The sequence below is a fragment of the Silene latifolia genome, chromosome 1, assembly GCF_048544455.1.
Source record: "Silene latifolia isolate original U9 population chromosome 1, ASM4854445v1, whole genome shotgun sequence".
NCBI lineage: Eukaryota > Viridiplantae > Streptophyta > Magnoliopsida > Caryophyllales > Caryophyllaceae > Silene > Silene latifolia.
In genome coordinates, this window is record NC_133526.1 from 128,865,976 (window position 1) to 128,878,448 (window position 12,473).

General features: G+C 41.4%; 2 protein-coding genes across 2 annotated transcripts; both read left to right on the forward strand.

Annotated features, from left to right (window-relative positions):
* The first annotated feature begins 4,888 nt into the window (after positions 1–4,888).
* On the forward strand, positions 4,889–6,295 carry LOC141655622 (uncharacterized). The gene has a single exon (XM_074462692.1). The coding sequence runs from the start codon at positions 4,889–4,891 to the stop codon at positions 6,293–6,295; it is 1,407 nt and encodes a 468-aa protein (XP_074318793.1).
* Positions 6,296–11,425: 5,130 nt separating this feature from the next.
* On the forward strand, positions 11,426–12,208 carry LOC141655626 (uncharacterized). Its single transcript, XM_074462696.1, has one exon. The coding sequence runs from the start codon at positions 11,426–11,428 to the stop codon at positions 12,206–12,208; it is 783 nt and encodes a 260-aa protein (XP_074318797.1).
* The last annotated feature ends 265 nt before the right edge of the window (positions 12,209–12,473 follow it).

Sequence of the window (12,473 nt, forward strand, 5' to 3'; positions counted from 1 at the left end):
CGGCCCTTAAAAGGAACTTCGTCCCCGAAGTTCACCTCACTCTCTCTCCTTTCCAACTACTCCCTGAAGTCTCACCACCGATTCTCAAGTAATCTCTCGAGGTTCCTACCACTGTCCTTTACCCTATCATAAGGTCCATCAAGATTCTTACCGTCATCATCACTCTCATTAGACCATACATGTTTATCTACCTTATACATTCTCTTGTAATTCTCGTGCTCATCCCAAGGTTCATTGTTCAACTCTCATTACCTCCCCACACATCGTACTTTATCTTTCCTTAATTTTCGAATTATTACATTCACTCCCCCTAAAAGACAACTTCAGACGGTAAAATCTCATAATATACTTTCATAGCGCTCATTACCAAAGTCCACATATAACTATGTTCCAGGTTCATTACCTACTTTTACTATCATACTATACGCAATCATAATACTATCGATGTAGCTCCCGCTATACGGTTTCCAAAAGGTCAAAACACAAGGTCAAATCTAGAGTTCACGCTCCAATCCCATAAAAACTCCCAACTTACATTGGTTATACATTCATATATATCCCGCGATATGACACAATCACTATTACGTGTGTGTGTGTGTGTGTGTGTGTGTGTGTGTGTGTGTGTGTGTGTGTGTGTGTGTGTGTGTGTGTGTGTGTGTGTGTGTGTGTGTGTGTGTGTGTGTGTGTGTGTGTGTGTGTGTGTGTGTGTGTGTGTGTGTGTATAGAATTAGGATCACATGAGTCCACGCTATCTTTTTGAGTCCCGTGAGTCTACTTATGTATCACACGTTGTACACAAAAATATCACGTTTTTTTTCTTTAAAAAAAATAATAAAAATTTTTAATCTTTTTTTTTAAATCTAAGCTGTGATATTGTTTAGTATAACCTGTGATATTGTATCTGAGTCTGTGAATCCAGTAAAAGAGTATCACGAGTTATACAAATCAATATCACACCTTACAATAAACAATATCACTGATTGTACTAAACAATGTCACGGGTTATACTATATAATATCACACCACTGAACCTAAAATACGCCAAACTACTTCTCTAAAGCTTGCACGCTATATCATTTTACAGCGGTACAATGAAAATTTGTGAGCATCTTAAATGATTTTGATAAATTTTACAATAATATTTCAGCATAAAATATCATTTGAGATCTAAATAACCACCATAATAAGCATTATACGTGTTGCACTTCGCCGACTATTTGCATCGCCACCTTACCTCTGACTACCTGCAACATCAACTGGAACACCGTCGTCGATAGAAAAATAGAGATCTAAATACCTTAATGGCTGGAAATTTGAGATCTAAATGCCTTAATGGAGAGATTGAACCGTTGGATGGTGAAGGAATCACGGTGGTGATGGCGTCATAGATGGAAGCAATCGGAATGAGGATGAAGAAGGGATGAAGAGGAGAGAAAATATGGGAGAAGTTGTCATTCTCAGTCTTTCATGGAATTTCCACGAGAAACGTTGTTTCAGTCCGGAGCAATTTGGAACTTGGAAGAGATGTCAAGTAAGCACAATCCCATATGTCTAAATTCTGTAACCCAGAAAGGAAGATAGATTATTGATCTGTCTCCTTCTTGTCAATGCTATTACCATCTTTTACCATCTCTCCTTGATGCTAATGCTATTACCATTCAGTCTTGGGACATACGGAGTATGTTTCTTTTTGGTCGATACTGAAACTTAGATCAAAATTGTAAAGCATAAGATAACATTCTGCTACGGCTTATAGACGAAGTCATCGTTAAACTCAATAGATTGACCTCCAAACTCATATCAATTTACCAAAAGCTTGCAGTAATGTAAAATGTACCACTGTCATTAAAATCATATGTACATTGAGTATTTTTTACAGCATAAAACATATTTACTCCGTATTTCCTAGTATACCTGGAGAAGCAATCGATATTACCAACATGCCTTTTAAACTAGTGATATTCTTGTGTACAATGTGTGATATATAAGTGGACTCATGAGACTCAAAAATATAGATGGACTCACCGGATCTTGCCTATATATATATATATATATATATATATATATATATATATATATATATATATATATATATATATATATATATATATATATATATATATATATATATATATATATATATAGTGAGCATCCTATGAGTCCAACATCTTACGTGAGTCCGTCCAGCGAATCTTAACCATTAGATTTAAGAAATCAGCCGTTGTCATTAAGCCACGTGTAACAAAAAAATTAGGCGGGAATATAAAGGGAAGGGAAGTGTCATTGATAGCTCATAATTAAAGTAATTTTTCTCTCTCTACCAACCGCTTTATTTTTCTCTCTCTAATAACTGACAAAAATTAACTGCAGTGCAGGCGGCATATTATATTCAATAAAAATTCAAAACTTTCCATAACCACTTTTATTTCAAAATTCTTCTAAACTCTTCAAAAACTAACCAAATTTTCACTAAAATTAATCGAAGAACTTCAAAAAGTAAAGCGAACAACTTCAAAAAATCTTCATAATTGTAACACCCCCATACTCCAAGTGCCTTACCAGGACCACTCAAGGCATAAAAGTGCTACCATCTCGGTTACCCGAGGCAATGATAATCAAATGACAATGAAGAAACATAATTTAAATAACAATATAGTTTAAAGTGATTACATGATCAAAACCAAAACTGTTAAACTGAAATACAAGGTTCTCAGACGGTCTACTGATAAAACTATCAAAGCTATAAAACATCGTCTCACACAGCGGAAGACTTCTAACTGCCACGTGATGACTCATCCCAACTATCCCATACGCGTCATATCATACGCGCTCAATAACTGCTCACCACCTCCGAATGGATCACCACAGTTTTTAAAACATTTAAACGGGGTCAGTACTAATTACACAAAAACAATGCCACAATGAAACAAGTACACAAACAGTTCAAACAGCTCAACACAACCCCAGTCTCCATCTCCAATCTCCACACAACTGACTACACACTAAAGTGTGTAGCCCTGTCAGAGTACCCATCGCAACAGGTTACTCCTCGCCGCCAGTGGGGGACCGCAGCCGTTCCCACCTAAGCCCCGCTCATCTCCATCGAGCGATAAACCCATGTTCATTAATGTGCACATCCCTCCTGTGGCGGGTTCCACAGGAGGTGAATTAAGGGCGTAAAGCCACTCCCGCAAGTGACTCCACTCAGCCAGGGACGCACCCCGAAGAACACAGACAGATACAACAACAGTCAACGACAATGAACAACAACCGTCACAACACCAACAATTACCAATGGTACAATATCACAACCGTCTGAAACAACCAACAATTACCATCTACAGCACAATCACCACACACATCATGTAACTAATACTAAGTAGGGAAACCCTACCTGGAATAGCAGCCACAAGACCGTCACAGCAGCTAAACAACAATGTCCCTCTACGAATCCTCCTCCTACAACACATATTCACATAATTATCACCCAATCCATACAACATACCCAAAACCCCCAAATCTACCAAATTAGGTTTTTAACCAAACATAAAAAAAACAACATAAAAACTATACAAGGATCTTACCCTCGACACGACGAACTCAACGGCGTAAAGAACGCGACGATCTGACCACCTTAGCCTTTGGGATTTGTTAATAACGTGACAAAAGCGAACTACGTAACTCTTTTCTCTTCTCTTAAAAGGTTTTAAGAAGTAAAAATGATTAAGAACAAAGACGGAAGCCTTTTATATAAATCTCGCGTTATTAACAAAACCCGGCTAAAACAACCCGTAAAACACACTTACTCGATCGAGTAAGGCACTTACTCGATCGAGTGCCCCCTACTCGATCGAGTACCCAACTTACTCGATCGAGTACCCTACAGGCAGACTACTGTTTTGCGTCAAAAACTACTTACTCGACAGAGTAAGCCCCACTCGATAGAGTACCCAAAGACTCATAAAACCGTAGTATTACAGTCTTCCCTCCTTGAAAGGAACTTCATCCCCGAAGTTCAACCCATACATAAAAACAAACCTACCAACTTGACTAAGACACAACAACGCAACTAAGAACTCAAAACAAAACCTCACCCTATAAAACATGAACTCTTAACACCAACTCCGCCAACTATGTTTACCTCCACAACATGGCTCACGATATCGTATCAACTACATCATAGTCTCCCTCGACACTAACTCCATACACTACCGACTACCATCCACAAACGTTGCTAGCTCCGTTTCACTAACATATTATCCACCTTAAAATCCAATATCAAGACACTCATAAACATCAAACGAAATGTTACATTCTACTACCCTTAAAAGGAACTTCATCCTCGAAGTTTACTCACACTCATAAACATCATCATCCCACTGTCAACACTCTCGAACTCCTAAACATCATCATCCAACTGTCAACACTATCGAAGTATTCTCCCATTCCTAAACATCGAACTACTACAAGCACGTCCATGACCTTTTAAAACTATCAACCACAATACCATTTTGTAACACCCCCATACTCCAAGTGCCTTACCAGGACCACTCAAGGCATGTAAGTGCTACCATCTCGGTTACCCGAGGCAATGATAATCAAATGACAATGAAGAAACATAACTTAAATAACAATATAGTTTAAAGTGATTACATGATGCCTTATTAAGATTGATCTTAGGAAAGCTTATGATACTGTTGAATGGGAATTTATTCATCAAATGCTAATTGCCCTTAAATTCCCTACTAGTTTTATCAAGCTTATTATGATTTGTGTTTCCTCTCCCTCTTATTCCCTACATGTGAATGGAAGTACTTTTGGTTTTTTTCAAGGTAAGAGGGGTCTGAGACAAGGAGATCCACTTTCTCCTCTTTTGTTCACTCTAGCTATGGAGTATCTTTCTAGGATTCTTCATGTGATTTCCCTTCAAGATACTTTCAGATTTCATCCCATGTGTGGACACATCAAGCTTAATCATCTCCTTTTTGCTGATGACCTTTTAATGTTCTGTAAAGGGAATGCAGCCTCTATTATGTGGTTGTTGAGAGCCTTCTCTACCTTCTCTGCTTCATCTGGTTTATGCCTCAACAGAGACAAGTCTGATATTTATTTTAATGGGGTCCCTGGTGATGTTATTGAGGATATTGTGAAGATTTCTGGTTTTAGAATTGGCAAGCTTCCTTTTAATTACCTGGGTGTACCTATCTCTGCTAAAAAAATTTCTAAGTTTGATAGTCAGAAGCTTATTGAAAGAATTGTGGCTAGAATTCGAGCTTTGGGTGCTAGGCATCTATCCTATTCTGGACGCCTCATTCTGGTTAGATCAGTCTTATCTACCTTACATTCCTATTGGGCTTCTCTTTTCCTCTTACCTTCTGGGATTATGAAAAAGGTTGATTCCATTTGTAGGAACTTCCTTTGGGGTGGTAAGGACTCTTATCTTAGAGCTCCTAATGTTAGTTGGGACAAATGTTGTACCCCCAAGGATGAGGGTGGTCTGGGACTGAATAATATTCACCTTTGGAATAGAGCTCTCTTGGCTAAGTACACTGCCTGGTTGGCCACTAAAAAGGATCACCTCTGGGTCAAGTGGGTCAACCATGTGTATATGAAAGGTACTTCTTGGCATGATTACTCTCCTCCTCTTGATTGTAGCTGGTCTTGGAAGAAAATTGTCCATGTGAAGGACAAGTTTAAACATGGGTATGTGGGCAACTTATGGTTGAATTCTGATAAACCATATACTGCTGCTGCTGGGTATAATTGGATCAGAAATACAACTGGGAAAGTTCCTTGGAGATTCCTGTGTTGGAATTCTATGAATATACCAAAAACTTCCTTTATTTTCTGGGCTGCTCAACAGAGAAGACTTCTAACCCTGGATAGGGCTCTTAAAATGGGAATGGGGCATGATACTACTTGTTTCATTTGTGGCCTAGAACCTGAAACTCATGCTCATTTATTTTACAAGTGTGTTTACAGCCAGCATTGTATTCTTCTCCTGCAAGACAAGCTTAATATTCACTTCAATATGGATGAAATGATAGTCTGGTTCCCCAAAAATCGTGCTGCTAGCCCTCTTCAGAAATTAATTACTGGTGCGTGTTATGTGGGTGTTACTTATGCTATCTGGACTGTTAGGAATCAGGCCCGTCTTCTTCACCAGGTGACTGCCCCACAGAGATTGATCTATCAAGTATGTTATGAGATTTTGACGCGATGGAAGCATAGGAATGTGAAGCCACTGAAGCATGATGATCAGATTTGGATAGATAGTATCTCAATTTGTTCATAATGCTGTTTTTGATTTGATTCCTTTTGGTTGTATTCTTTCATAACTCTTGTGATACCTTATTTTTTTTATTAATATATACTTACCCTTCAAAAAAAAAAAAAAAAAAAAAAAAAAAAGTGATTACATGATCAAAACCAAAACTGTTAAACTGAAATACAAGGTTTTCAGACGGTCTACTGATAAAACTTTCAAAGCTATAAAACATCGTCTGATACAGCGGAAGACTTCTAACTGCCACGTGATGACTCATCCCAGCTATCCCATACGCGTCATATCATACCTGCTCAATAACTGCTCACCACCCCCGAATGGATCACCACAGTTTTTAAAACATTTAAACGGGGTCAGTACTAATTACACAATAACAATGCCACAATGAAACAAGTACACAAACAGTTCAAACAGCTCAATACAACCCCAGTCTCCATCTCCAATCTCCACACAACTGACTACACACTAAAGTGTGTAGCCCTGCCAGAGTACCCATCGCAACAGGTTACTCCTCGCCGCCAGTGGGGGACCGCAGCCGTTCCCACCTAAGCCCCGCTCATCTCCATCGAGCGATAAACCCATGTTCATTAATGTACACATCTCTCCTGTGGCGGGTTCCACAGGAGGCGAATCAAGGGCGTGAAGCCACTCTCGCAAGTGACTCCACTCAGCCAGGGACGCACCCCTAAGAACACAGACAGATACAACAACAGTCAACGACAATAAACAACAACCGTCACAACACCAACAATTACCAACGGTACAATATCACAACCGTCTGAAACAACCAACAATTACCATCTACAGCACAATCACCACACACATCATGTAACTAATACTGAGTAGAGAAACCCTACCAGGAATAGCAGCCACAAGACCGTCACAGCAGCTAAACAACAATGTCCCTCTACGAATCCTCCTCCTACAACACATATTCACATAATTATCACCCAATCCATACAACATACCCAAAACCCCCAAATCTACCAAATTAGGGTTTTAACCAAACTTAAAGAAACAACATAAAAACTATACAAGGATCTTACCCTCGACACGACGAACTCAACGGCGTAAAGAACATGACGATCTGACCACCTTAGCCTTTGGGATTTGTTAATAACGTGACAAAAGCGAACTACGTAACTCTTTTCTCTTCTCTTAAAAGGTTTTAAGAAGTAAAAATGATTAAGAACAAAGACGGAAACCTTTTATATAAATCTCGTGTTATTAACAAAACCCGGCTAAAACAACCCGTAAAACACACTTACTCGATCGAGTGCCCCCTACTCGATCGAGTACCCAACTTACTCGATCGAGTACCCTACAGGCAGACTACTGTTTTGCGTCAAAAACTACTTACTCGACAGAGTAAGCCCCACTCGATAGAGTACCTAATGACTCATAAAATCGTAGTATTACAATAATGAAAAGGTATTAATCGATCTATAATACCCCGCATTTATATAGACTACACTCGACCAAGTAGACGATTCACTCGGCCAAGTGGCGCCCCACTCGACCGAGTGAAGGACCGAGTGCCACTGGACAGTGTTCTGGAAGCCTGTAAAGTTGGTCATTCGATCGAGTGAGCATCCACTCGACCGAGTGGAGCTACCACTCGATCGATTGGACCGGCCACTCGACCGAGTGCCGGTCGAGTGCGGATTATACGAGAAATTGTTTGTGAGATGTCGCTTTCGGAACCTTATCATCTCAGATTTCCCACACAAAAACCCTTCTCCAACACTATTCACACCACTCTCTAAACTCCCCCTTTATCTCTCTAAGTTCCTCACCAACAAACTCTCTCAGAACCCTAATTCTCTAAGAGGAGATTCTTGCCTCCCTTGTTCTTCCAATTAGTTATAAGTTGATCTATTCCTCTTCTTCCCCTTATTCTTCTCTTAACAATCTTATTTAGTTAGTAGATTTCTCTATACTTGTTAGGTTGAATTAAAGGGGGATGTTTAAAAAGGGGGGGGGGGGGAATTTTAATTAGTATGGTTATCATAGTTGATTGTAGTAATTAATATGTGTAGGGAGCTTCATTGAGGAGCATTTCTAGTGAGTAGCTTATGGATTGGTGAAGATAAGCTTGAGGTCAGGTTTTCCCTACTTAGCTATGGTGATATTATTGCTTAATTGTTCATTTATTATCACTACTTGCATTTGTCTCATGATAGTTGCATTATAACATGTTTTGGTAATTAAGGTTTATCACATAAGATGATTTCATGATATTTAGGTTAAGATGAAGATAGTAAATTGTCACAAAAAGGATTACATTGTATGATAACATGTTAAAGAGCAATTAAATGATGAGAAATGAATTAGTGAAGATATGAACATGATCATACTTGTTTTGATAATGTGGTTGCATAGTTGTGTTGTTGAACTTGTTGGCTTATTCTTGGTTGTTGGACATTGGAGGATGTTGGAGGATCTTTGGTTCCGATTTTGGAGACGGAAGGCGGTTGGGAAACCGTCTTTCACTCAAGTCACCCTTGGAGCTTCCCACTCCAAGGGGGATGTGCACATTTAGTACTTGGGTTACGGAGGGACTCGTGTGGTGAGGCACGACTTCTGGCAGGGGACTCGAGTGGCACTCAAACTCGTACCCACGGACGTCTTCCGAGTACCTTGTGTGTGTTAGTGACGTCGTGGACGTGTCCCAGTCACCTGTTGTGTGGATATGTTGGAGGGTGATTTTTTATCTCTCACTGTGCCTTGTTGGTTTCACCTTACATTGTCATATGTAGGTAAGCTTAGTTTACATGCATTAAACATTTTTATCATTAAGCTAACACTTGGGTTTTAATGATCTGTGGTGAACCATATGGTGATTTCCGCCCATCTGGGGAGCAGTGTTGACCGGTTAGCATGATTCATTCGAGGGCTTGGGAGTAGTCTTCACTAGTCGTCATCACTTGGGTCTATCTTAGTTTTTGACCATTAAACTCTTACTTTTCGATATGGTTGTATAACTATCGGGATGGTATTTATATACCACAACTTTTAAACATTTAACTATAACTTATATATTGCATGTTGTTGAGTTGGCAATTACTCGCTTGTTCGCACTAGAAAACTTGGGAAACCAAGTCTTGTGATGCCTCCATGTGTTGGGAAGGCTTAAAGGAAAGAGTCCCGACTTATGGGGGTGTTACAAAGTGGTATCAAAGTATCGGTTTTGGAGCCTAAGTCAATGAACCAATGAACCAATGAACTAGGGTGAGTCAATCTAAAATGAACCCGATTTGAGTCTTAGAGAACTTGTAGCAAGTTTGGGAGACGTCCCAAGGTTGTGCCATTGTCCTCCATGCGGGGTCAATGGGGCGTGTATGATGCATATGGTTGTTGCATATTTCTTGCTTAGTGTTGTGGAATTGTTACATGCTTGGTAATATCTTATGTGACAACATGTTGATGATGCGATTAGGAAAGGTGTGTTGGATGTGTTAATGTGAACATATACTAATTGCCATTATATGTGAGTTGTATGCCGTATAAATGTCCCTAATTTTTCCTTTCATATGTTTAAGAACATGCAAATAAGGTTGTAGGTGGACTTGTAGGAGTTGGGATGGGTAAATAGGCCTTTAAAGTGCGTACTTGGTCAAGTGGAGAAAGGGACTCAGCCGACTAGAAAGCACTCGACCGAGTGCCCCTACCACCCGACTGAGTGGGCATGTTTACAGACCTTTAGGACCTCCTGTAAGTCTTGGCACGCAACCGAGTGGTGGATCCACTCGACCGAGTGTGTGTCACTCGACCGAGTGGGAGGACCACTTGACCGAGTAGACATAGGTGAAATTCTGGGAACATTCTGTAAGTTGAGTCACTCGACCGAGTGGGACACCACTCAACTAAGTGGGCTCTCCACTCGGCCGAGTGATAATCCACACTCAATCGAGTGGATCCGTGTTGTGGTCAATGCCTTTCGCTTCCTAATTTGGAGCATGTATTGACGTTTGTTATGCTTATTGAAGAGACATAATGCCGAGAACCCGTGCAAGGACTCCTTCGCCTCCACCCCGTGTGTCCGAGGAAGAAATGGAGCGACTCATAGCTCAAAATGAAGCCCTTACCGAGTCCCTTAAGAATGTCACTAGAGAGAGAGATGCGGCGTTGGATGCCTCCTTCGTGAGCACCGCCATCTCGCGCCACTGCCCCACCAAGTACCTTGGGGTTGGGTAGCCATGTCTCTTTAGCGAATAGGTGCGTGAAATAGAGAATGTGTTCGAGGTAGTAAGGTGCCCCGAAGAGCTCAAGGTGGAACATGCCGCCTTCTACTTAGGAGGTCTCACGGGAGGGTGGTGGTATAAGGAGAGGGATGCTATGAGGGAGTTTTATGAAGAAAGAGGTGAGGTCGCAATACCATGGGCCGATTTCAAAGTGGATATGAGGAATGAGTTCATCCCCGAGCATGTAAGATGCAAGCTTCGGGCGGAGTTCGATCGCTTTGTCATGACCGATGCTATGACCGTTCAAGATTACTACATCCGTTTCAACGAACTAGCTACATACGTGGAATACCTTTATCTTAGCTAATCCCACTTGGCTCTCAAGTTTGAGGGAGGACTAACCTTCAAGATCCTAGAGAAGCTTCAACCCGGAGATGTGTCAAGTGTGAAGGAGGTCTATGCGAGGGCCGGAAATACAGAGAGGCTACTCGGCATGGCCAAAGAGGCTAAGGAAAGGTCGGGAGAAAAGAGGAAGGTCGAAAATTAGAATAGAGGGTACCAACCCAAGAATAATAATTTCAATCAAGCTAGATCCTACTCGGGAGGAGCACCTACAAGTGGCTATGGGAAGTCGGGCGGCTACGGCCGAAGGGTCGTGAGTGAAGGAGGAGGACCCTGATGCTATAATTTTGGTGGCTTTGGCCACAAGAAAGTGGAGTGCACAAGCACCCCAAGAGGACCCAACCAGAGGTTCGGATAAGGAAACTCCTACTACATTCCTTCTCAAAGTGGGACCACCAACCGGAGTTCGGGGGCATGGAGCAACCCAAGGAATGCTAACTCCAACTTCAACGGTGGTAACAACCGGGAAAATTTCAACCGGGGAGCTCCATCTAAGGCGACTAGCTTCGCGGGAGGCAATGCTTCGGGAAGTAGGCCAACCTAATCGGCAAGCATGGTGCAACGCGAATCCAAGTCTAGTGGCAAGCTCTTTGCCATGGGTAAGAAGAGTGCCGAGGAGGATGCCCACGTTGTCTCCGGTACATTCCTTATTAATTCTCATCCTTGTTTTGTTTTATTTGACTCGGGGGCTACCCATTCTTTCGTGTCCAAGAGTCATGTGTTGGCCCTAGGATTGGGGGAGGGAGAACCCACCAATGATGACGTATCTTTACCTTCAGAGGAGTCAATCTTATGTTCAAAAATATATAAAGAAGTGTCGTTCATAGTGCATGAGACCAACTTTCCGGCGAACCTTTTTGAGTTCCCTCTAGAGGGGTTTGAAGTGATCCTAGGGATGGATTGGATAAGTAAACACAAAGCCAGCATAGATTGTTACCAAAAGAAGATCGCCTTGAGGGGACCCAAGGGCACTAGGGTGTCATACAAGGGCTACTTAGTCAAACCTAAGGTAAAGCTAGTTACAGTGATAACCTTGAAGACTTGCTTGAAGAAAGGTTGTCCTATGATCTTGTGCCATGTATGGGACACTAGTGTGGAGAGGTCGAAAGCGCATGATATACCGGTAGTGAGGGATTTTCAGGATGTCTTACCGGAGGAGTTGCCCGGATTATCTCCTCCTAGAGAAGTGGAATTTGGGGTAGACTTAAAGCCGGATACGGTCCTAATCTCTAAGGCCCCGTACCGGATGAGTCCAAAGGAACTAGAAGAGTTGAAGAAACAACTTTGGGAGTTGGCGGATAAAGGCTACATAAGGCCAAGTGTTTCACCATGGTGAGCACCAGTCCTCTTTGTAAAGAAGTAGGACGGGACATTAAGGCTATGCATAGATTATCGGGAATTGAACAACGTCACCGTCAAGAACAAGTATCCCCTACCAAGAATCGACGATTTGTTTGACCAAGTTAGTGGAGCTGGAATATTTTCAAAGATCGACCTAAGATCGGGGTATCACCAATTGAAGATCAAAGATGAGGACATTCCAAAGACCGCTTTTAGATCAAGGTACGGACATTACGAGTTTGTGGTGATGTCATTCGGGT

Excerpts from the sequence above, each read along its gene's own strand:
- LOC141655622 (XM_074462692.1), top strand. The coding sequence starts at position 4,889 with ATGGAGTATCTTTCTAGGATTCTTCATGTGATTTCCCTTCAAGATACT.
- LOC141655626 (XM_074462696.1), top strand. The coding sequence starts at position 11,426 with ATGGTGCAACGCGAATCCAAGTCTAGTGGCAAGCTCTTTGCCATGGGT.